The sequence below is a fragment of the Panicum virgatum genome, chromosome 3K (genome assembly GCF_016808335.1).
Source record: "Panicum virgatum strain AP13 chromosome 3K, P.virgatum_v5, whole genome shotgun sequence".
Classification (NCBI taxonomy): domain Eukaryota; kingdom Viridiplantae; phylum Streptophyta; class Magnoliopsida; order Poales; family Poaceae; genus Panicum; species Panicum virgatum.
In genome coordinates, this window is record NC_053138.1 from 21,815,828 (window position 1) to 21,837,962 (window position 22,135).

At 47.8% G+C, this 22,135-nt stretch overlaps 3 protein-coding genes across 3 annotated transcripts; 2 read left to right on the top strand and 1 right to left on the bottom strand.

Annotated features, from left to right (window-relative positions):
• The first annotated feature begins 231 nt into the window (after positions 1-231).
• LOC120700721 (protein FAR1-RELATED SEQUENCE 5-like) lies at positions 232-1,380 on the top strand. The gene has a single exon (XM_039984958.1). It carries the CDS (start codon positions 232-234, stop codon positions 1,378-1,380), a length of 1,149 nt encoding a protein of 382 aa, XP_039840892.1.
• A 145-nt stretch (positions 1,381-1,525) lies between these two features.
• Positions 1,526-2,874, top strand: LOC120700722 (protein FAR1-RELATED SEQUENCE 5-like). Its single transcript, XM_039984959.1, has 2 exons — positions 1,526-2,654; positions 2,750-2,874. The coding sequence occupies exons 1-2, from the start codon at positions 1,526-1,528 to the stop codon at positions 2,872-2,874; spliced, it is 1,254 nt and encodes a 417-aa protein (XP_039840893.1).
• An 11,456-nt stretch (positions 2,875-14,330) lies between these two features.
• LOC120698356 (RING-H2 finger protein ATL74-like) lies at positions 14,331-15,781 on the bottom strand. Its single transcript, XM_039981920.1, has one exon. The coding sequence runs from the start codon at positions 15,176-15,178 to the stop codon at positions 14,663-14,665; it is 516 nt and encodes a 171-aa protein (XP_039837854.1). The 5' UTR covers positions 15,179-15,781; the 3' UTR covers positions 14,331-14,662.
• Between the last annotated feature and the right edge of the window lie 6,354 nt (positions 15,782-22,135).

Below are 22,135 nucleotides of genomic sequence, written 5' to 3' on the forward strand. Positions count from 1 at the left end.
CAAATCAAGGGGTAGCTATCATGTTTTAGTCCATTCACATACTAAAAAAGGGACTGCATGGTTCTAAATTGCCTCTCCAGCCTGCATCCATCATCATTTTGCAATGCTGCTCATGCCTTCTCTTTACCTGTAGGAAAAACAATGAATCTTTTTAGCTTTTTGTGGTAATTTTTGTTATGACTTTGTTACCTGATGTTTTACGAAAAAATGCATTTGTAGGGGAAAAAGACCATGGATTTGAATCAGTTTCCTTCAGAAGTTGATTTTGATTTCCTGGATGCTGTTAATACAAGTCCTTCCTACTGCACTCAAGTACCTTTGGTTGATGCAAGTGTAGAAGGTGATGAGCGCAATGGCGTTGACAATCCATCAAATGCTGACGCTACAACCCAAAATGCAGATGGTTGTCCGCTTAACAACCAAGAATCTACTATTGTTACAGAAGAGGTTGTGGAAGATATTTGGTTGACACCACCAGTGCCATACACAGGACAAGCATTTTCCACTAAACAGGAAGCAAGAGAGTTCTACAATTCATATGCAAAGAGGATTGGTTTTTTTGTTCGTACTAGTACTACACGGCTATCAGGGGTGACCAGAGAGCAGAACAAGGTTCAGTTCGTCTGCAACAAAGAGGGGCAACAGAGGAAAACGAAGGAAGAGCAACCAGTTGCTGAAACTGATGATAGCAATTTTGATGAAGATTCAGATCCTAATGATTGCGATGAGAGGGCAGAAAAGAAGAAGAAGTTGGATGGCGGCAAAAAGAGAAAGAGGGAAAAGATGATGCATACAGACTGTAAAGCCAAAATGGTTGTCAAACTGATTGCTGGCAAATGGCATGTGATAAACTTTGTGCCAGATCACAACCATGACCTTGTTTTGAAGCCATCACTGAAAAAGTTCCTAAGGTCTCACAAGGGGATACCTAAAGAGGAGAAGGATTTCATTGCATTGTTGCATGGGTCCAACTTGAGCACTGGTCGTATAATGCAACTTATGAACGAGTTTTATGGCTCTGCGCAGCTAGTTCCATATGAAGGAAAAGATGTTAGCAACTTTTGCTCCACCATTAGGAAAGCTAAAAAGTACAAAGATGTTCATGAGACCTTGGACTACTTTAAGGAGCTAAAAGATCAAGATGCTGAATTCTTTTACAAGATAAAGCTTGACGAAGATAACAGAGTTGAATCCCTGTTTTGGGTTGATGGAGCTGCAAGGCGTGCCTACATTGAATTGTACAATGATTTGGTGACTTTTGATGCTACCTATATGACAAACATGTATGATATTCCCTTCGCTCCATTTATTGGGATCAAAAAGCATGGGCAGTCGTTCATGCTAGGGTGTGGCTTCATAAGAGATGAAAAAAACCCCTAGCTATGTGTGGTTGTTTGAAACATTCCTAGAAGCAATGCAGGGCAAAGCGCCTGTGAGCATAATAACTGACCAAGATGGTGCTATGAGGTGTGCAATCGCGCAGACATTTCCAAATACAAATCACAGGAACTGTCGGTGGCACATAATGGACAAATTTACTGGAACAATAGGCCATATCCTTGATAAAGATGAAAAACTGGAAGATGACTTCAAGGAATGCATGAACTACACCGTTAGTCCAGATGAATTTGAAGCAAAGTGGTCTGCTATGATCAGCAAATATAATTTGCAAGAGAATGTTCATTTCCAACGTCTTTATGCAATCCGCAGCAGTTTTGTGCCAGCTTACTACATGCATTGTTTTTACGTGTTCTTGCAATCGACTCAGAGGAGTGAGGGGTTTAATGCTGTGCTTAAAAAGTATGTGAACCCAAACATGTCGGTTCTGCACTTTGTTAGGCAGTACCAAAAGATTCAAGACAAGTGCTTGGTGGCTCAAGATGGGCAGGACTTCAGAACTGATGATAAGGAGAGGAGAAAGTGGTCTAGATACCCAATTGAGAAACACGTGTCAACTGTGTACACTAAGAACCTATTCTACAGATTCTCAAAAGAATTTGAGAAAACTGCTGAATATGATGTGACGCCTGAAGGTCAGTTCCAATATTTGCTTGTGCCGAACAACAATTTTGTCTATGGCTATGGAAAAAGGACATATCTTGTGACAGCCGTGGTGGAGGAAGAAAGTTACTACTGTGAGTGCAGCAAGTTTGATAGGGATGGGATGCTTTGTTGCCATATAATGAAGATCTTAACAAGATTGGGAGTGAAGAATATACCACAACGCTACATAATGAAGAGATGGACGCAAGAAGCAATTCAAGGGGGTGAGAATGCTGAGCCTAATGCACATGTGCCTGCTGAATTCATAGCCCGTGGCATGCCCCTCAACACCAAAAGGACTTTGTGGTTCACCAATCTATCTACAGCTTTTGCAAGTTTAGCAGTTGAGGGGTGTGTTTCGAAGGAGACCTACACTGTTATGGACAATCACATAAAGTTGATGCAAGCTGAAATTGCTGAGATCAAACAGAGGAAAAAAAGCAATGCTCGAAAGGCGCGGGGCGCTAATCGAGCAAGGTCTGTCAACGTAGATGGGTCTAATGGTGCTGCTAATATGGGTATAATTGGTTCAACTGATACACAAGTTGTGTTTGATCCTATGGTGCAAAATATTTCAACGCACCATGAAGCAGGTGTGACTGAAGACACAGGTGGTTTGCAGCAAAAAAAGGAATTTTTTATGTCTGCTATCCTGTTAAAAAGGGGAGTTTATATCTGTTAATGGAAACCTTGTTTTTATTTTCAGGTGATACCCCTGTTACCATCTATGGTGATTTCGATGGCACTAGTACAATGACTACAGATGTCGGCAACCCCCCAAGATCAAAGGTCAAAGGGCGCAAGAAGGAGAAAAGGTTTAAAAAGGGATGAATGCTGGATCAAAAAGAAAGAACAAGTGCAGCCTTTGCAAAAGCATTAACCATAATGCTGCAAAGTGCCCAACGAAAGAGGGAGAAGGTGTGGTGTTAGGATCTGTTGCTGTGGAATAGGCTTTTTTTTGAAGAGAATGGAATCAAACAATAGCTTGGTGGTGCCTAAATAGTTGCTTAAAATATGACTTCAGTACAGCCCTAATACTATTACGGCGTTATGTATTTTTTCATATGCTAAAAAAGGACTGGGGGAATGTGTTCAATTGCCTAGTGCTTACAACTGAAATGCTATTGATAATGTGATAAACTGCATACATACCCTTGAGTGTCATTTTCAGGTTTAGCATCTCTTCCCAGTCTATGTCGTTTTCATCATAGGTCACCCACTTGTGTGTCAAAATCTTTCGAATCCTGGGCATGTCACCCTCTTAGATATTGCACACTGTGCGCCCATCATAATACTCTGTGTTCATCAGCATGTGGAACCCGCAGTCGTGGCTGAGTGTTGTCGTAAAAAAAATGACAAGAGGGAGCATGTAAGTTTTGCGTGTGTTGGGGAGGGGTGTGTGGGGTACATGTACACCAGGCATGAAAAGGAAAAAAATGAGTTACTTACTTGTTTGTCTGTTTTGGGATTGGAATATCCACAATTTCATATTTGTCGATTGGGTTTTTTGTGTCAGGATAATATATCTTCCACAGAGATTTTATTGCATTGGTGATCTTGTTACAACATTCAGCCAGCTTCCCGTTTTCCAGATTCCTCATAGAGTCCAACACTTCAGACCTTTTATTGCGCAAATTAAGCACAATTAGAAAGTAATGCCCGGAATGTTCATCAGACTGTACTAGCTTTTGTAGAACTGGGAAGAGAATCTGTAAAAAAAAATGTGTCCAGCATCATGCAGAAAACTCACCATTGCAGAGAAGGGCAGGTGTGGCAAAAAAAGGAAATAATGTGCAGAAAAAAAGCCTGAAATAGATGCAGTGTTATATACCAGTTGTCTGTGGTCCAGGTGGTTTGTCTCCTTCTTAAACACTTGTGTTACGGCTGCCATCCCAGTTTGGTTGTGCTGCAGAAATGTCTGCATTGGCATGTGATATTGCAAATAAGTTGCCTTCCTAGAGAAACAAAAATGCCTTCAGAACATTACTAAATTACTCGGGTGGGGGGAGGGGCTCACTGAAACATGAAGTGGTAGAACCTATCTTGTGTATCCCCTTTTCTTCTTGCCATTAATGACATAGATGCCGATCTCTGCGACAGTATTTTTTGGCTTCCCACCTGGTTTAACTGATTCCGCAAGATGGCCCAATGAAGCGAAGTTGAAAATATAGTTTATTATGGGTTGCCTGTAAAAAAACAATGTTGTAGATCATATTTTGTGGGCTATAAAAACTCTGTAAATAAGGATCAGAAAGGGGAGTTTACATACTCGCTGCTCTTCGACCTGGTGGACCTTCTAGCAAACATGCAGACGGCATCATATACCTTGCACACTTCCTTGCTGCAGTTGAAGGGCATTCTCCTTGGCTCAATCGGAACGTACGGGGATTGCAATGCTGCACCCAGTTTGAATGCTCTTCTCGGTGGAGGAACACACAAAGGTGTGATAGAAGAATCACCCTCTACTGATGCAGCAACAGTTATCCCCGCTGCTTGTGGGGTTGGTGCTGCATGCATTGTTTGCTTGGTGTTTGGTGTTGAAATTGGATTGTAGCACTTGTTGCTTGTAGGGTCTTCTATGCTTTGTGAGTTTGATGTTGAGCCTTTGTGTTTCTTTGCTTTTGCTTGTTCATGAACCCGAATAGCTTCTGCTTCCCATAATAAATATTCCTCGTCAGGTAGGACGTCCAGTGTCCAATCTGAAAAACAAAAAAAAGGGAGGGCAAAATATGTTAGCTGTGTTACAACGTTGTTGCCTACTAACTTTAATTAGTTTGTCTACATATATAATCACCATAATTGCCCCCCCCCCCGACCAAACAAGTGTTAATCATTTTTTTCTTTCCTCCAATGTTTCATACGGTGTCTCTACTCTTATTTGCAGGCAACTTAAACTAATCTAACAAGCAAATTGGTCAATTAGGTTCAGCATTTTTGTGTTTAAAATTTAGCAATAACAGTATGAGGATCCATCAAAAAAATGGGAATGCATCATGCTACTTAGTGCATTTATCGAGGCGATAATGTGTTAAGAACATGGCAAATTCAGTGTATTTGTCTAGATAAAATTTCTGAATTTTCAGATATGCAACTCAATATGTATTAACAGTCCGTAAAAAATTGAGTGCGTTGCTTGACCAGAACTTACCGGTCTTGCCGGTAGGAGGTGTGGGTGGGCAAGTCTCAAGGGTTGTGGCCTCTTCAATTGACTTCATGATATCAAACTCAGGGACGTCGACAGGGAAGTCCCAGGGGCGGACCTTGGAGCTGCTTGCTGACTCTAGTACAACATTAGCTCTCGCTTTATCCATCCTAGGTGTGCTGCTGGATTGTTTTGTGGTGTTATTGTTCTTGTCATCTTGAACTGCATTAGTTCTTGGAGTGGCAATGTGATGCTTGCTGACTGTTGGCACACTCTCATTGGAGCTGCAACCTTTGTCAGTTGCAACATTGTTCTTGTCAGCTTCAGCTGCACTAGTTGGGGTGTCTGGCAGCTTTAGTCTTGCACGTTTGGCATCAACATTGTCTAGTTTCTGCACTACTGGAGACTTCTCTGGTGGTAAACATTCAGCTATTCCTTGAGGTGCTGCTGCAGAACTTCCTTGTGCATTTTTTGTTGCAATGGACTGAAACCTTTTTAGCCTTGTGCTGAGTGGAACGAGATCTTCATTTTCTTCTATATATGGGGCATCACCAGGTGCATCTACACTAGCAGGTTCATCCTCAGGGGGCGGTCCTGTGCTTCCATTATCGCTGTTGTCCTCCATACCATCTTCTTCACTGTAGTATGAATGCTCAGATTCTTCATCTGTCTCATCTTCTTCCTCTGTCTCATCTTCTTTGTAGTCTGGATCCTCGGATTCTTCTTTTTCATCATCGTATTTCACTACCCTCCTGCGCTTGGGTCTACTAGTACTTGCTCCAGCAGTTTCTTCTGCGGCACACAAATCTTGGATGAATGTGCCTATAATCTTTGTGACATCGCTGAGGGCTTTGCTTACAGCTTCGCAGATTTTCCTTTTCTTCTGCAAAAAAAGAAAAGGTTGGATGAAATCATCAAGTTGTGTTCCCGTGCTACATTAACCTACATAGACCATGAGCTTGGGGGTGTGGGGATGCTGCATTCCATTCTAAAATAATTGCTTTACTTGTATCATTAACCTACATAGACCTTGACATGTAACAAAAAATAGATAGATATTGTCTTGTCACACATACCGCTGCTGCTAGCTGTCTTGGGACTTTTGAAGTTACAAATCTGCTAATGTCATCCATCTGCAGATTGAAACCTGCCCCCACTGAATGATGAGATTGTTTCAACTGAACAAGAAAAGAAAAGGTGATTATTCAGTTTGGCACGTAATGCAGTGGTGTGTGTGGAAAAAAAAGTGATGGAAGGCCGCCCAATATTGCTGTTATTCTTTTGGTATACCTTCAGTTTGTCGAAAGAGCCATTGCGATTTCTGTCCAGCTTGATGACCTGATCAATAAATGTCCTCGTCCAAGCAGAGACCCTTGGAGTACCAGTGGGGACTTGTATATTAGGAAGATCTAGTGAGTCTGCATACAAAATCTGAAAAAGAAAAAGAGAAAAAAAACAATAGATACAATGAGACTGCGTGCATGTATTAACTACAATAAATCTAGTGAATCTGGGAAACACGTATTACTGCAGATGGAAAAAAAAGTGAAACTTACAACAAGTAGAAGCATGCAACCCCTCATAGAATTTTTCTTGTTGAACTTTATAGCTGCATCCTTCAGCTGATTCACCACGAACTCACACCAGTTCAACTTCTTCACAGCTGAGAGGTCGACTAAAGCAGGGTAGCATCGAGGGCTTATTGCCAAGCTGGTCTGTGGGCACAAGAATGTTGAAATAGCTATCATCAGCCAGCCTCTCAGGTAATCTTCGTCTGCAGTCTTGCTGTTTTTCAGCATCTCCATTATTTGGTCAATCTTTGGTGCTGATCCTTGAATGGTGTCATACTTGCTCTGTATGGAGTTTATTGCGTCAACATCAAGCTCATACATCACCTTCCCCCCTTTATTTGGCAACTTGAAAATGCGAGCAACCGAATCTGGTGTGACGGGAATTCTACCACGTCCTGGAAACACTAACTCTGAAGCTTCGGGATCAAAACACTCAACGAAAAGCCAGTTTGCAAACTCAGCTGGTATTGTGGAGCATGGGATGTTAAGTAGTCCACCACAATTGATATCGCGTATCATCTTGCGCTGGGGTTCAGTCATGCATGCATCTAGTTTGACAAGTCTAGCGGGTGATGCCCTGTTTCTTGGAACCTTCACATAAATAGATAATGTTTTAGTGTTTATGAGAGACATATTCAGTGAACTTTGCCCCCTCCCCCCCTAAAATGAAAATAATGCATGAATATGACTGGCTGCTAATGAAAAAGGTTTAGAGATGTATTCAGTAGATTTTGCCGAAAATCTAAATGAACAAAAAAGCCTCTGCTGAAAAGTATTTTGCCTAATGAAACACATGAATGTGACTCACGCTGAAGTGCTAAAAAGAATTGGTATTGAAAACACAGTGCTAAATTGGAGTTGAAATAATTACAAAACTACTTGTACGTCAACTTAAAAGTGATAGAACTATAGAAGAATACAACTGCTAGTAGTTTGTATGTGCATGAATATGAATAATGATGAAAAAAACAGTTGAGAGATATATTCAATGGATTTTTGATGAATCTAATGAACAAAGATGCCTTTGCTGAAAAGGTATTTTGCCTAATGAAATTAATGAATATGCCTCCTGCTGAAAAAAAGTACTGAATTGGTATTGAGTAATCACATAACTGCTTGCATATCAAACTTAAGAAAGAGATGCTGGGAAAATACAAGTGATGTTAGTTGTATATTACCTAGTACTTTGCATGGTTCATTAAAATCATACTATTGCATAAAGTCGGGATCATGTTATTGCCTAGTGGGGGAGATTATTTTTGCCTAATCAAAGTGCCTGAAAATGGATACTGCTGATAAAAACAACATGAAAACAGAAAATGTGAGGGGCATACAGCGTCAGATGATGGCGCGCGACCTTGTTTCTTCCTTGGCATTGTGATTGTCTTGGAAAAATAAGAGTTCCCTAGGGGTTCTATACTTTACAAAGGAAAAAGGGGGTTAGCAGCTGCATCTATGATTTATTTTTACAAACATGATATATAGATATGTGAATCATACAGACATGATATGCAGATATGTGAATCATACAGATATGAAGAACAAAATATAGCTGCGTCTATGATTTCTTTTCACCAACACCACAAAACACACAACCGCTACAAAAAGGGAAGGCCTGATTCAGGTGAGAATATCTACCTAATCCAGAAACCTACAGAACTGGATCCCCTCCCCCTACCCTGAAAAAAGCACCCATGCCAAATGCTACTCATTCTCCTATCTGATTTTACTACATCCCCTCCTCCTACAGGAATCTAATAAAAAACGTTGCGTCATGAACTTGATTCCTATCTAAGCAAAAAAACAGAGTCAAACTCTATTCCTATCTGATTATGAACTTGATGATTTTCAGATGGGGGAGGGCGCACACGCGTTTGCCTGACTCTGAACCAGCACAAACTGGCCTAGATCTCCACCAAAAAAGCCCCCACACCAAAACGTTACTCCGTGGATGACATCCACCAACAAAAAATAGAGGTGAACTGCATCCCCACCCCAAAAGCCCTCCCCTGATCTTATCCCCTACAACAGATGCTGCTATATCCTGTGGATGCGCTCACCTATCTGATCTACACTTCCGCAAGTTCGTGAACCCCCTGCGGAAAAAATCAAATGCAAAAACAGAGATGACACCACGCTCCTCCGCTCCATCCCATACCAAAATGCTACAGATCAGAGATGCAAATCGCTAAGGAGAGATGCTCCCCTTGATTCTAATCAGTCTCCTCCCTCCCTTGCTTGGCTTGATAATCTCCACCAAAAACAGCCACGCAATCCCCGAAAAAATCGCCTCGTCGTGAAATCGAAAATGATGCGACGATAGCTGAAGAACAAGAGGGAAACTGACCTGAGATTTGTCTCCGATTGAGAATCCTGCTGATTCTCCGCTGAGGATCTGAGCTTGCTCTGCGATGGGTAGGTGAATTGAGCGGTGATTCAAGAGGATAGAGGGGATAGAGAGGAACCCTAGAGAGAGAATGAGGAAGACGAAATGACCGGCGCGAGACCCGATGTTTTGAATAAAATTCCTCGCCGGTTGTATAAGCTGGCGCCAGCCTGTCAGGGGCACGTGTGGCGCGCGCGACGCGTGATCGTTGGATGACGACTGGGCGGTGGATTAAACCGGCCGTCCGAGCGGACGAAAAAACAGCCGGCCAGTATGAAGTCATTACCAAAAAAAAAAAGGCCAGGACAAAGTGTAGAGATGATCGATGGAGTATGGTGTTGCAGTAGCGAGTAGTTCTATTTCAGGAATAAAAACGAGCTTGACAAAAGCATCGAATTGCTTGCGGTTGTTGCAGCTGCAGACTGCAACTTTACATCATGCTTTGCAAAAGCGCACGGAATTTCCCCTGCCGGTGAATGAGAGCGGCAGATCTAGAATCTCGTACAATACTGGTGCAGCCTCAAGGTAAGGTGTTTGATCCCTTGCGTAGGAGTGAGTACGCCCCCCCCGAACAACACTGTAACCAATGAGTGAACGAGACCACGACCACCACCTCACCACACGAAAAAACGTTAACCGAGCTGCCCTTTTTGCGACCATGCAGAGCTGCGAGCCTGCAAGAGCAAGACGGATCAATATAGCCGTGCGTTTTCAGCTGATAATCCTGGTGACCCGTGCAGAACAAGCTCGCTCTCGATCGGCGATGCACCGATCCCTGCCGTCCTTCCCACGCCAAGCTCGCACAAGCTTTCGCGCAAAAATATTGGCGCGGGCGCGGCACCGGGAGGGACCACGCTGGCCACGGCCAGCGTGCCTAAATACCGCGCGCGACCGTCGTCGGCCGCCGTGGCATCAGCATCGGTGAACACACGAGGCAGCTAGCATTGTCCACTTGCCATGGAGGAGGGCGGGAAACCAGGCGGCGGCGGAGCCGAGGACGCCATGTCGCGGTTCAGCCTGGACGCCAGCGCCGGGGGCCGCCACAGCACGCTGCTCGACGAGTACGAGCGGCTGGCGTTCGAGGCGCAGCTCGAGCGGGCCATCGTCCTGCGCCGGTGCTACTCCGAGCCCAGCCCCGTCCGGGTCGCGCAGCCGCCGCAGAAGCCAGCGGCAGCTGGTGGTGGTGGCGGCGATGCGCGCGCGGCCCGCGGGGCGCCGCCTGATGACCAGGAGGGAGAGGCGGCGCGGCGCGGCAGGGGTGGCGGGAGGTTCTGGCGGCTCCACGGGGCGCTGGCCCGGTGGCTGGAGGCGCTGAGGCCGGCGCTCCGCTGGCTCAGGAGCGCGTGGGAGCGCCGGAGGAGGGAGGAGCCGGCGGCGGACGCGGCGCAGCGCCCGCCGCCGCCGCGGGTGCAGCTGCTCGACTACCTCCGAGCATCTCCAAGAATTTGTCAAAATTAACTTGGCAAAATTTGTGATTTGACAATTTGCTAAAATATATGTCAAGTTGAAAAGAAGACTATCTAAAATTTTTTGCTATTTTAGACTTGGCAAAATGAGAAGAGAAGGCCCACAAGAACACAACCTTTGCAATTGGGCCCCTGGATCTTTTTGGGCGATTGCAAATGGGTTCCTGGCCGGAGTTCAAAGGAGGGGCGGACATGGCCGGCCGAAATCCGGCGGCGAGGGGCCCCGGCGGCGAGGGAGGACATGGGGAAGGGTTTCACGGAGGCCAGGGGAACCGATTTTGGAGGCTAGCTTGGGAGGAGGGTCGGAAAGGGGAGCTCCACGGCGAGCTGGAGGACGGTGGCGGCAATGGTGGACTGCGACTCCGTCTGCCTCACGCGGGTGAAGCCGGCGGCGAGGGAGGACAGGGGCAAGGGCTTCACGGAGGCTAGGGGAACCGATTTTGGGGTCTAGCTTGGGGGAGGAGGGTCGGAAAGGGGAGGTCCACTGCGAGTTGGAGGATGGCAGCGGCAATGGCGGACTGCGACTCCGTCAGCCTCACGCGGGTGAAGCCGGCGGTCAGGTGCGCAGAGCGGCCAGCGCCGTCGGCGACCAACTGCAACAGGATTGAGTGCGAGGTAGAAGAGGAAGCAGCAGTCATGTCTGTACGTGCTCCGCCTCCGTCCGAGAGTCGCGGAGACGACGGAGACCGCGATGCCAAAGCGTTTTCGCGCGCGTATATATGCGCGTCAAAGAGGTAGAATTTGCTAAGTTCCCAAAAATACCAAGTTGGTTGCCAAACTATTAAAGGCTATTTTTTTCTTATTTTGCCAAATTTTCTAGGATGCCAACATCATTTAGCAAACTCTTGGAGATGCACTGCTCATTCATTTGATGTTTTGCGATGCGTGACGTTGGTAACCGATAAGCAAAGAGTCGCTAGTAGTGTTCAAACTATTAACTGGATCATGTTTTGCAAAAGATTGACCGTTGACGTCGATTGATTCTCAACTGTCCTTCGGAAGCAGCCTTAAGCCCGGTTTAGTTCTTAAAAAAATTTCTAAGTATTTGTCATATTAAATTTTTGAACATATGTATGGAACACAAAATATAGTTAAAAAATAACTAATGATACAGTCTAACTGATTAGCACAAACAAATTTTTTAAACTTAATTAGTTTATAATTAAATATTAATTATTAAATAACAATAAAAATATTAGAGTGTTAAAATTTAAAAAATTTCGCAAACTAAAGCCTTAGCAGAGTACCGTGCCCCAGCCAGGGTTTTAAAATCCGACCGGACCGGCCTAACCGCCGCTCTCCGGTACCGGTTTACCGGACCGGTTAGGCCGGTAACCGGTGGAAACCGGTTGAATTCAAATCCAAATTCAAATAAATTCAAAAACTCCCATGCAACCGGTTCCGACCGGTTTACCGGCCGGTTTGACCGGTTTGAAATTCAAAAGCTCCCGTGTAACCGGTTTACCGGCCGGTTTGACCGGTTTACCGATCGGTTTACCGGCCGGTTTGACTGGTTTGATCGGTGGGCCTTCATGGGCCGGCCCGTTTTTTTTCTTTTTCTTTTTTGATTTAACTTTAAATTCCCACAAACTATACTAAATGAATGAATTTTTGAAAAATTTGACACAATTAGATTCATCACACATTGAAGTATTTTTAGGAATTTTTCATTTTTTAAATTCAAATTTAAAATTTGAATTTTGGTCGGGTACCGGCCGAAACCGGAACCGGACCGGACCGGTTTGACCGGTAACCGGTCAAACCGGACCGGTTCCCACCGGTTAGGTTAACCTTGGCCCCAGCCCAAGTGGCGGGTTGGTGGGCTGATTCTGTGGTGGGAGGATCTGATTCGTGACTGTCCAGCTGGCTTGGCGTGTGATGATTGAGCATGGGCATCTCTAAGGGGTTGTTTGGTTCCGGGGACTTTTTTAAGTCCTTGGAACTTTTTAGTATTTAGAAGTATTAAATAAATATTAATTATAAAACGAACTGCAGAACCCTGGGGCTAAACTGCGAGACGAATCTAATGAGGTATCGTAATCTATGATTAGCAAATGGTTACTGTAGCATCACTGTAGCAAATTATGAATTAATTAGGCTCATTAGATTCGTCTCGCGAAAAAGCACTCAGCTGTCAAAAAATATTTATAAACAAATTTTATTTAATACTATAAAATAGTAAGATTCCTTTTGATATGATAGGGACTTCTGAAAAAATTTCTGGAGCCAAACAAGGCCTAAGATTACATTCATGACTGTCCAAGTATGTGAAGTTCTCTGTGACACGTGCCTAATCGTTGAGAGAGAGGGTCGCCCTTCAAGTTCAACTAGCATCTAGGAAAAGAAAACGGAAAAAAGAAAGCCTTTTCTTATATTAAAAAAAGAAGATCATTCAGTCATCTTCATTTCTACCCACTCCAAAATGGTTGTTGCAGTCAGCCCATCGCTCTCCGCTCCTCTCCTTCCCCCCACTCGCAACGGCTCACGGCCCGAGCTCCAGCCCACATATCTCTCGCGGGCGGTCGGATGTGCCCAGAAACTGAATTTGTCTTTGGAATTTTTCATGAACGTGTCCCACCATAGAACAGTTGTTCTGTCCATTGGATTCAGTATTTTGACTTGCAGAAAAAATTGTGAGATCTGAAAATCTCATCCAAGATTCATAAATTTGTTAAACTTCGAATCCTGAGATATCTTGACAGTTATTTCTACACAAGTTAATGTATTTTACTTGAGGTTGTGTGACTCCTGTCCCTGACAGGAGCAGAGGAAGCGGCGCCGTTGGGTTAAAACGCGCGGGGCACATCTCCTCCCCATGGAAGCGCAGTATCCTCCGTGCCCGGTCCCTCGGTGGTTGAGCCTCAGGAGCCGGTTCGTCCCCCTGCGCGTCGCGTGAACGTCGGGTGACGACGATGGAGCGCGCGCCGGGGCAGATAGCCGTGGCCATCTGGTTTGGCGCGACGGAGTGATCCCGACGGTTGCGGCAGCCGCGCGGTCGTCGGTCATCGCTCTCTAGCCCCCTGCCCGCCCCTGCCGTCGACCGCCTCTTCTAGCTCCGGCGGCGGAGAGCCCTCCACCACCGCCACGCTAATCAATCTCGCCGCCGTACTATCCGTCCACCGCCCCCGCCGCCTTCTCTCGCCCCCGCCGCCGGCCACCGTCCACCGGTTGTCCGGCCCCGGCTGGCTGGCGGCGCTCTCGCGCCGCCTCGCCCTCCGCCGGCCGAACCGGCGCCGCCGCCGCCACAGGCGGCCCCCTCCTCTTCTATAGCCGGAGGCCATGGAGCCGCTCCGGACCCCAGCAATCCCGGATCTTAAGGCCGCCGCCGCCCTCCACCACCCGGCCGTCGGCGACCTCCGCCCACCAACCACCCCTCCCTGGCCAACCCTCCCTTTCCCCAAGCTCGCAACCCCCGCCGGCGGCCACTCCCCCCTCCCCTGCTCGAGGAAGACGATGAGCAGTAGCGGCCGGCGCTTCTGCAATGGGTTGAAACGTTTCGCATATGCGATAAATAGAAACGGCGCGGTCGTCGGCGTCGCTTCTGGTGGCTGGTGGCTTCTGGCCGACGGAGTGACTCACGCAGCGGCACCTGCATAACTGATCTCGCACCTGGTGGCTGTACGCCTTGGCCGATTTTTGCCGAGAGGCGCACGAACCCCACAGCCCCTCGCCGGCGGCAAGCCGGCGACGAGCAGCACCGATGCAAATGGCCACGTGCCTGCTCATATGCAACATTTTTTTTGTACGGCGAGCCGTCGAAGGTCGAACACTTCCGGCGAACAATCGGGCAGCTGTGATACATTGGACGGCAAGATGCTACGATGCTACTGCTAGCTACTCCAAGTACCGACACCTGACCTGACACGCAATGCAAGGTGTGTCACTCGTCGCCGGATAGTATCGGACGATGCGGCCGCTAGGCTACGGAGATATTTTTACAGGAGCTTATCCGCGGGCCCGGAAGTCCAGAACTATACCTTGCTTGGTGTCGTTGCGTTTGCTTGTGCGCCTGCCTACCACCACTAGACCTGCTCCGATTGCTCTGCTCGCCCCATCAAGCGATGACCACGGCGATGGTGTCGCCATCCGGGCGCCGCCGGCTCTGACCCGCGGCGCCGGCCTTGGCGGCCGCGGGCCTGCCGGCGTCCATCACGGGGCGGCGGCACGTCGGGCAGGAGCCGCGGGACAGCAGCCAGGCGTCCACGCAGGGGACGTGGAACCCGTGCCCGCACCGCGGGAGCACGCGCACCTTCTCGCCGTCCGCGAACTCGCCCAGGCAGATGGCGCACACATCCTCCTCCCCTGGAGCACCGGCGACCTCGCCTCCCTCCAAGCCGCCGCCGCCGCCGCCGTACACCTCCACGGGGATGCTTCGCAGCGCGCGCCTCTTGATCCCGCGGACGCAGGACGCGCCGCCCGACGCCGATGGCGCCCCCTCGCGGCCGCCTCCGCGGCCTCCGGCGTCCCCGGCCGCGCCCCGGCCCCCGCACCGGAGCGCGCACCGCGCCAGCGAGTTGAGACCGATGGCGAACAGCAGCGCGAAGAAGAGCGCCGCCAGGATGATCACCATGTTGGTGTCGAAGCTCGCGTCGCCAGGCCCCGTCGCCGCCGGTGCCGTTCGCGGCCCGCCCCGCCGCGGCCGCTGCGGGCGCGCTCGCCTCCGAGTCCCGACGGTCCATGGCACCAGCCGCTCACTCTGTCTCCCGAGCACGCACGCACGCGCGCTATCACCGCACGCGGGCACGAGTGCTCCTCCCCTCCCGGCCGTGGCGGGAAGCAAGCGGGCGAATAAGAGGGTGGGGGCGATCGCGTTGCAGGTTTCCGGGGGGGTGTTGCTGCGCGAGAGTGCGCCGGAGGAAGCCCGCTGTCATGAGCCTGGGTAACTGGAGAAGAGATCAGAGGGAAACGGCTAGCAGATTTGGGGTCAGGGAAGAACAAGCAGGGAGAACGAGACAGAGGAAGACGAAACAGAGACGCACAGGAATTGTTCTTTTTTTCTTCGTTGCCCCTTCCCGTTCACAGATCGGGTATTAATATGCACGGTCACAGGCCGACCGGCTGGCCCAAACTATAACGGGCTCACATCCAGATACCGGCCCAAGGCCCACAGACTACTCCAGCAATGTATTATACTTCCTGACATTCCCCCTCTCTTAACATGGTCGAAGGCATTTGAGACCACTGAACCTTGACGCAAGGAGCAACCGCGCCGGCATGAGCAACCATTTTCCGGTCCAACAACATCACTGGAAGAATGTCTAGGGAAGAGTCAGTAGGAATCACACTGAGGTCTGAACTGACCTGCGTTGCTGGCGGAACGTGCTTCTTGAGCTGCGACACATGAATAACAGGATGAATCTTGCTGTGAGGTGGAAGATTCAATTTGTAAGCAACCTTCCCAACCCTGGCCAGAATTTTGAATGGTCCAAAGAAGCGATAAGCCAACTTCTGGTTACCGCGAGGGGCCACTGAGGATTGTATATATGGTTGCAACTTCAGATATACCAGATCACCAACAGCAAATTCTCTCTCTGAACGATTATTATCAGCGTGATGCTTCATACGTTGTTGTGCTCGCAGCAACTGTTGATGTATGAGTTTGGACAGCAGCTCACGTTCTTGCAGCCAGTCCAACCATTTCTTGGGGGCAAGCATTCACCAAACAGCGAAGGAAGTTTTCCACACATTGGTTCAACCGTTCCATTTGGCCGTCGGTTTGAGGGTGATAAGAGGAACTCATCAACAACTTTGTATCAAACAACCGAAACAACTCTTGCCAAACTTTGCTTGTGAAGACTCTGTCTCTGTCAGTGATAATAGCTGTGGGCAAACCATGCAGTCTGTATATATGATTCAAAAACAGTTGAGCCACTTGTAGAGCAGTGAATGGATGGGACATTGGCAAGAAGTGAGCATACTTTGAGAACTTGTCAATAACCACCATAATAACTGATTTGCCTTGGGAGAGAGGGAGCCCTTCTATGAAATCCATACTCACCATTGTCCAAAACTCAGTAGGAACTGGCAGGGGCTGCAAGAGTCCAGGTGATCGAACATGTTCCACCTTATCCTGTTGACAAACTGAGCAAGCCTCCACATAGTGCTTCACGGAATCTTTTAACTTAGGCCAAGCAAACAGTTGCTTAATGCGATGGTAAGTTGCAGTGCACCCAGAGTGGCCACCAATACCACTGTCATGAAGGGCTTGGAGAATGTGAGACTGAGCCAACTGATTGTTGCCCACCCAAACTCTGCCTTTATAACGCAGGACACCATTGCTGAGGTGAAATCCTTTATCATTTTCAGGAGTTAAGGACAACTCAGTTAGCAATTGCTTTGTACAAGCATCCTCTTCATACACTTTCCTGAGTTGCTCTATCCAAGCAGGAGAGCATTGTGAAATTGCCATCAGAACAGAAACTGGTCTTCTAGATAAGGAATCAACAGCAGCATTGTTAATGCCCTTTTTGTATTGGATAGAGTAGTCCAAATCCATCAGCTTTAAGCAGGGCTTTTTGTTGAATTTTGGTGTGGATTGATTGCTCATTCAGATGTAGCAAGCTTTTATGATCAGTGCGAATCACAAAGGGTTTAGCTTGCAGGTAAGGGTGCCACTTATCCACAGCCAACAGGATAGCCAAACATTCATTCTCATAGGTGGACAAAGCAGCATTTCTAGGACTTAATGATTGGCTTAAAAAGGCAATGGGGTGGTTATCTTGCATCAACACCGCACCTAGCCCCACATCACTAGCATCTGTTTCCAGAGTAAAAGACTTCTGAAATTGAGGTAATGCAAGTACTGGAGCTGACACTAATGCTGCCTTTAATGTACCAAAGGCTTCCTGTGTGACTGAAGACCAGACAAATGGTGTTCCTTTCTTTAAGAGCATAGTTAATGGTCTGCTGATGAGACTGTAATGCTTGATGAATCGCCTATAATATCCAGTGAGACCTAAAAAGCTTCTAACCTCTTTGACAGTGGTTGGTATTGGCCAATCCTGGACTGCCCTAATCTTGAGTGGATCAGTAGAGACCCCCTTGCTGGATATCACATGTCCCAGATACTCAATAGTGTTTTGAGCAAAAGAGCACTTGGACGGTTTGGCAAACAAATTGTGGTGAGAGAGAGTCTGTAGCACCTCTGTCAATAGAGTAACATGGTCTTCAAGTGTGGGTGAGTAGATCAAAATATCGTCCATGAAAACCAAAACACCTTTCCGAAGCAAGGGAGAGAAGATTTCATTCATCAATCCCTGGAACGTAGCCGGTGCATTTGTCAGCCCAAACGGCATCACCACAAATTCATATAAGCCCTGGTGAGTTCGAAAGTCTATCTTGTGGATATCTTGGGGTGCCACGCGAATTTGGTGATATCCTGAACGCAAATCCAGTTTAGAAAACCATGACGAACCAGCCAATTCGTCCAACAATTCCTCAACCACCGCATTGGGTGCTTATTTTTCACTGTTAGTGCATTCAGTCGACGATAATCGATACAAAATCGCCATGTGCCATCTTTCTTGCGCACCAACAATACTGAAGAGGCAAAAGGACTAACACTCATGCGTATCAACCCTTTTTGCAACATCTCCTTGATCTGCTTTTCCACCCATTCTTCTGATCAGGAGGCAGTCTGTAAGGCCTAGAATTCACTGGTTGGGCTCCTGGCAGTAACTCAATAGTATGGTCACACCTACGGTGTGGTGGAAGTGTGTCAGATTCCTGGAAGACATGACAGAACTTATCCAAAACTGCTTGAATCTCAGTGGGCAAGCTGGAAGAGACAGCTGCATCGTCAACAACATTAACAGATGCCCCACTATGCTGAGGTGTTCTCTGCAACAGCACCATGTGAGTGACAGCATTACGACGAAGGAGGCCTTTTAACTTGTGAGGTGCCACTGCTCTACAGACCAAACTATCAGGCTGCAGACCTTTGAGAATGATTCTTTTGCCTTCATGTGATAACCTCATTTTCTTATGTTTCCAATGGATCCACATTGGACTATGATCCTCCAGCCAATCAGGCCCAAGAATGATGTCAAAACTGCCCAAGGGTAGTACTCTCTGATTCTGGGTAAACGAGTGGCCTTGAGTCCACCATTGTAAATCCTTGACCACCCCAGCACACTGTATAGTGCCACCATCAGCCACAGTAAATTGTTCAGCCTTGATAGACTGAACTGACAGTTGCAGTTGTTTCACAGTTGCATCACTGATGAAAGAAGAAATACTGCCTGAGTCAACTAACACCAACACTTCTTGTTTGGCAATGAATCCTTGTAACTGCAGAGTTCTTCTCTTGGTTGCTGAGAACTAGCGGAATTATTGACTGCCATGAGAGATGTAGCAGCTGGACTGCCCAAATCACTTTCCACTGAATCCTCATCATCGTCGGAGGAATCAAGCACTTCTAGCAGACCGTCCGTGCACACGGCACCCGCGCACACGGCGCCCGCGCCCTGGTTCGTGGGTTCGGTTCGGCGCGGCGACCGTCCGTCCGCGGGTCCGTCACATCGGTCGCTCCGGTGCGGCGTCAGGTCAGGTGCCTATGGACCAGCGGCGGCTCGGCCCCTGGTCGCTTCGTCCGCCGTCGCAGCCGGCCCAGCCGTGCACCGGCGGGACGGCACCAGCGCGCGCACTCCTGCTGCCCGTCACGAACTGCCCGCGTCGCGCTCGCTGGCAGTACGCGTCGCGAGTGGCGTAGCATGAGGACAAGTCTGGGTCATTAGATATTTAGAAATGTGACAAGTCTGGAAAATAATGCATTATGCATGCAAGTGCTAAAGCCAAAAGCAGACGCAGATAGCACGCATCACTCGCTCGCCCTGCTGTTAGCTGGTGCACGTTGTTTTGTCCAAGCTTTGGTTTTGAGATGAAAGTGCGCGTAGCATGAGGATACCGTGTCGTGTGCAGGCGCCAAGAAAGCGAGAGCAGAGAGGCACCGTTTGAGCAGAGCTGGTTAGTAGGTTGTGTAGGTGTTACCTGCACATACGTTCTTCCGATCTACCAGTACGTGTCTGGCTACTGGGCACGGCCGAGGCTATGTGCCAGCTTCTGATTAGATCTCGGGAAATCGAGACGGGTGTTATCAGCTGCCACTTGCCACGTAGCATCTCTTTTTCAGAGTGGCGGTTGGCACACTGGTAGTATGATCGTCATAACGCGCAATTATTTCTTTGCGAGAGCAAAGTTTATGGTCTCCGCCAGCAATTATTTTTTTTTGTAAGAGCAAGATTTATGGTCTCGGCCGGCTGGGAAGTGCCAGATCACCTACTGCGCTGGCGGGCTTTGCTGAGTATTAATTGCACAGCATCAACACTTATTTCACTAGCCGCTCATTTCACTCTCTCTCTCCTACTTTCTTTATTTTTCCGTGTGGGATTTCGTCGGCTCTTCACCCGCCTATAATACTTGTTCTAATACGTGATTACCGAATCACTTATATATCTTTTTAAAAAAACACTGCAACGATGATGCACCCTGTTCTACGGACCCCAAACAGATCAGGCGAAACTCCTATTCCTGGATGAATTGCGAGAAGCGCGCACTGCCTGCCCGGGAGCGGGAGCTTCGCTTATATGGGGAGATTTCAATCTCATTTACCAGGCTATTGACAAGAATATTGGCAGACTTAATAGGCGCATGATGAATGCTTTCCGACATTTCATTAGTGAGACTGAGTTGCAAGAACTGCATCTCAAGGGACGCCGTTTTACCTGGTCGAACGAACAGGACACATCGACCTTAGAGAGGCTGGACCGGGTGTTGGTCTCCGAGGGGTGGATGCTGGACCACCCTGACCACGAGCTTTCTGCTTTGTCTTCCGAATGTTCGGATCATGCTCCACTCATTCTCAGAACTGACTACTCGCTGCGCCCCATTTCAAACGCTTCCGTTTCGAGAACTACTGGGCAAAATGCGATGGGTACCTACAGATTGTTGAAGAAGCTTGGAATGCACCACTTCCCTGGTCGAACCTGGCTGTGGATGCGTTCAGAATCCTGGACTTTAAAGTTGCGGAACACAGCTAAGGCCCTCAAGAGCTGGAGCGCGAAAAAGGTTGGGTCCATCAGTCTGCAACTGGCAATTGCCAAAGAAATCGTGTACAGACTTGATTCAGCCCAGGACTACAGACCATTAGCGCCACATGAGCTGACCCTGCGCAGGAAAGCTAAATTGTGCTCCCTGGGCCTTGCCTCCCAGCAACGAACTATGATACGCCAACGTGCTCGTATCACCTTCCTAGCTGAAGGTGACGCCAATACCAAATTCTTCCACTTGCAAGCTTGTCACAGAAGCAGGAAAATTCACACGGCTGATGCAGTGTTGGTAACTGATGATGATTTGGCCTCGGCATTCTTTAATCATTTCAATGACATTTTTGGTTCAAGGGGGGAACAACTCTTGCCACATTAACTTGGATTAGCTTGACCTTCACCCACTGCGTGACACACATTTAGACTATTGCTTCACCGAGGATGAGATTTGGCAAGCCATATCTGATATGCCTGTTGATAAGGCGCCGGGGCCGGATGGTTTTACTGGGCTTTTCTACAAAACGGCCTGGCCTATCATTAAAACAGATATTATTAGAGCTTTTCAAGCTATCTGGTCGCTCGACGGTCACAGCTTTTACTTGGTTAATCAAGCATTCATGGTTCTCTTGCGAAAGAAGCAGGACCCTGCGCTGCCATTGGTGACTATAGGCCTATCAGCCTGATCCACAGCTTCGCCAAGCTGTTTACGAAGGTGCTAGCAAGACGCATTGCCCCACATATGCACAATCTTGTCGCTCACAATCAGAGTGCCTTCATTCAGTCAAGGCTCATTCATGAAAACTATAGAGCGGTCCACTTAACAGCCAGACTTCTACATCAATCCAAGACACCGAGTGCTCTTATCAAGGTGGACATTGCAAAGGCCTTTGACACGAGCTGATGAGTTGGGCCTTTTCAAAGTGCTTCAACCCAAGATCAAGGAAAGAGCATACTTGTACGCTGATGATGTGGTAGCTTTTGTTTCCCCGGTACAATTGGACCTCATGCTCCTGGCCACAATCCTGGACATCTTTGCTGGGGCCTCAGGACTCAAGACCAACTTGGCTAAATGCTTAATCTCTCTGATACAATGCGATTTGGAAGCAACAGTCACCTTGCTGATAGATTTCCCTGCAAAAATTGAACCTTTCCCAATTCGATATCTTGGTATCCCGCTTGGGTTGAGAAAGCTGGCTAAGAACGATCTGCAACCATTGGTGGACAAAGTTGCTAACAGACTACCAATGTGGAAAGAAAACTTGCTGAATAGAGCTGGCCGCACAGTCTTGATTAAGAGCACTCTTTCAGCCATACCAACTCACACGGCCTTAGCAGTTAACCTTTCTCCTTGGGTGATCAAATGCATTGATAAACTTAGGAGAAATTTCCTCTGGTCTAGTGCTGAAAAGGCCAAAAGTGGTCATTGCTTACTTGCTTGGCCACAGGTATGCAGGCCACCTGAGCTTGGAGGGCTAGGTATACCG

Bases quoted from the DNA above. Each gene is read 5' to 3' on its own strand.
- LOC120700721 (XM_039984958.1), top strand. From the start codon at position 232: ATGGATTTGAATCAGTTTCCTTCAGAAGTTGATTTTGATTTCCTGGAT.
- LOC120700722 (XM_039984959.1), top strand. From the start codon at position 1,526: ATGGACAAATTTACTGGAACAATAGGCCATATCCTTGATAAAGATGAA. The intron at 2,655-2,749 runs GTGGTTTGCAGC...TTTTATTTTCAG, and splicing joins AGGTGTGACTGAAGACACAG to GTGATACCCCTGTTACCATC.
- LOC120698356 (XM_039981920.1), bottom strand. From the start codon at position 15,178: ATGGTGATCATCCTGGCGGCGCTCTTCTTCGCGCTGCTGTTCGCCATC.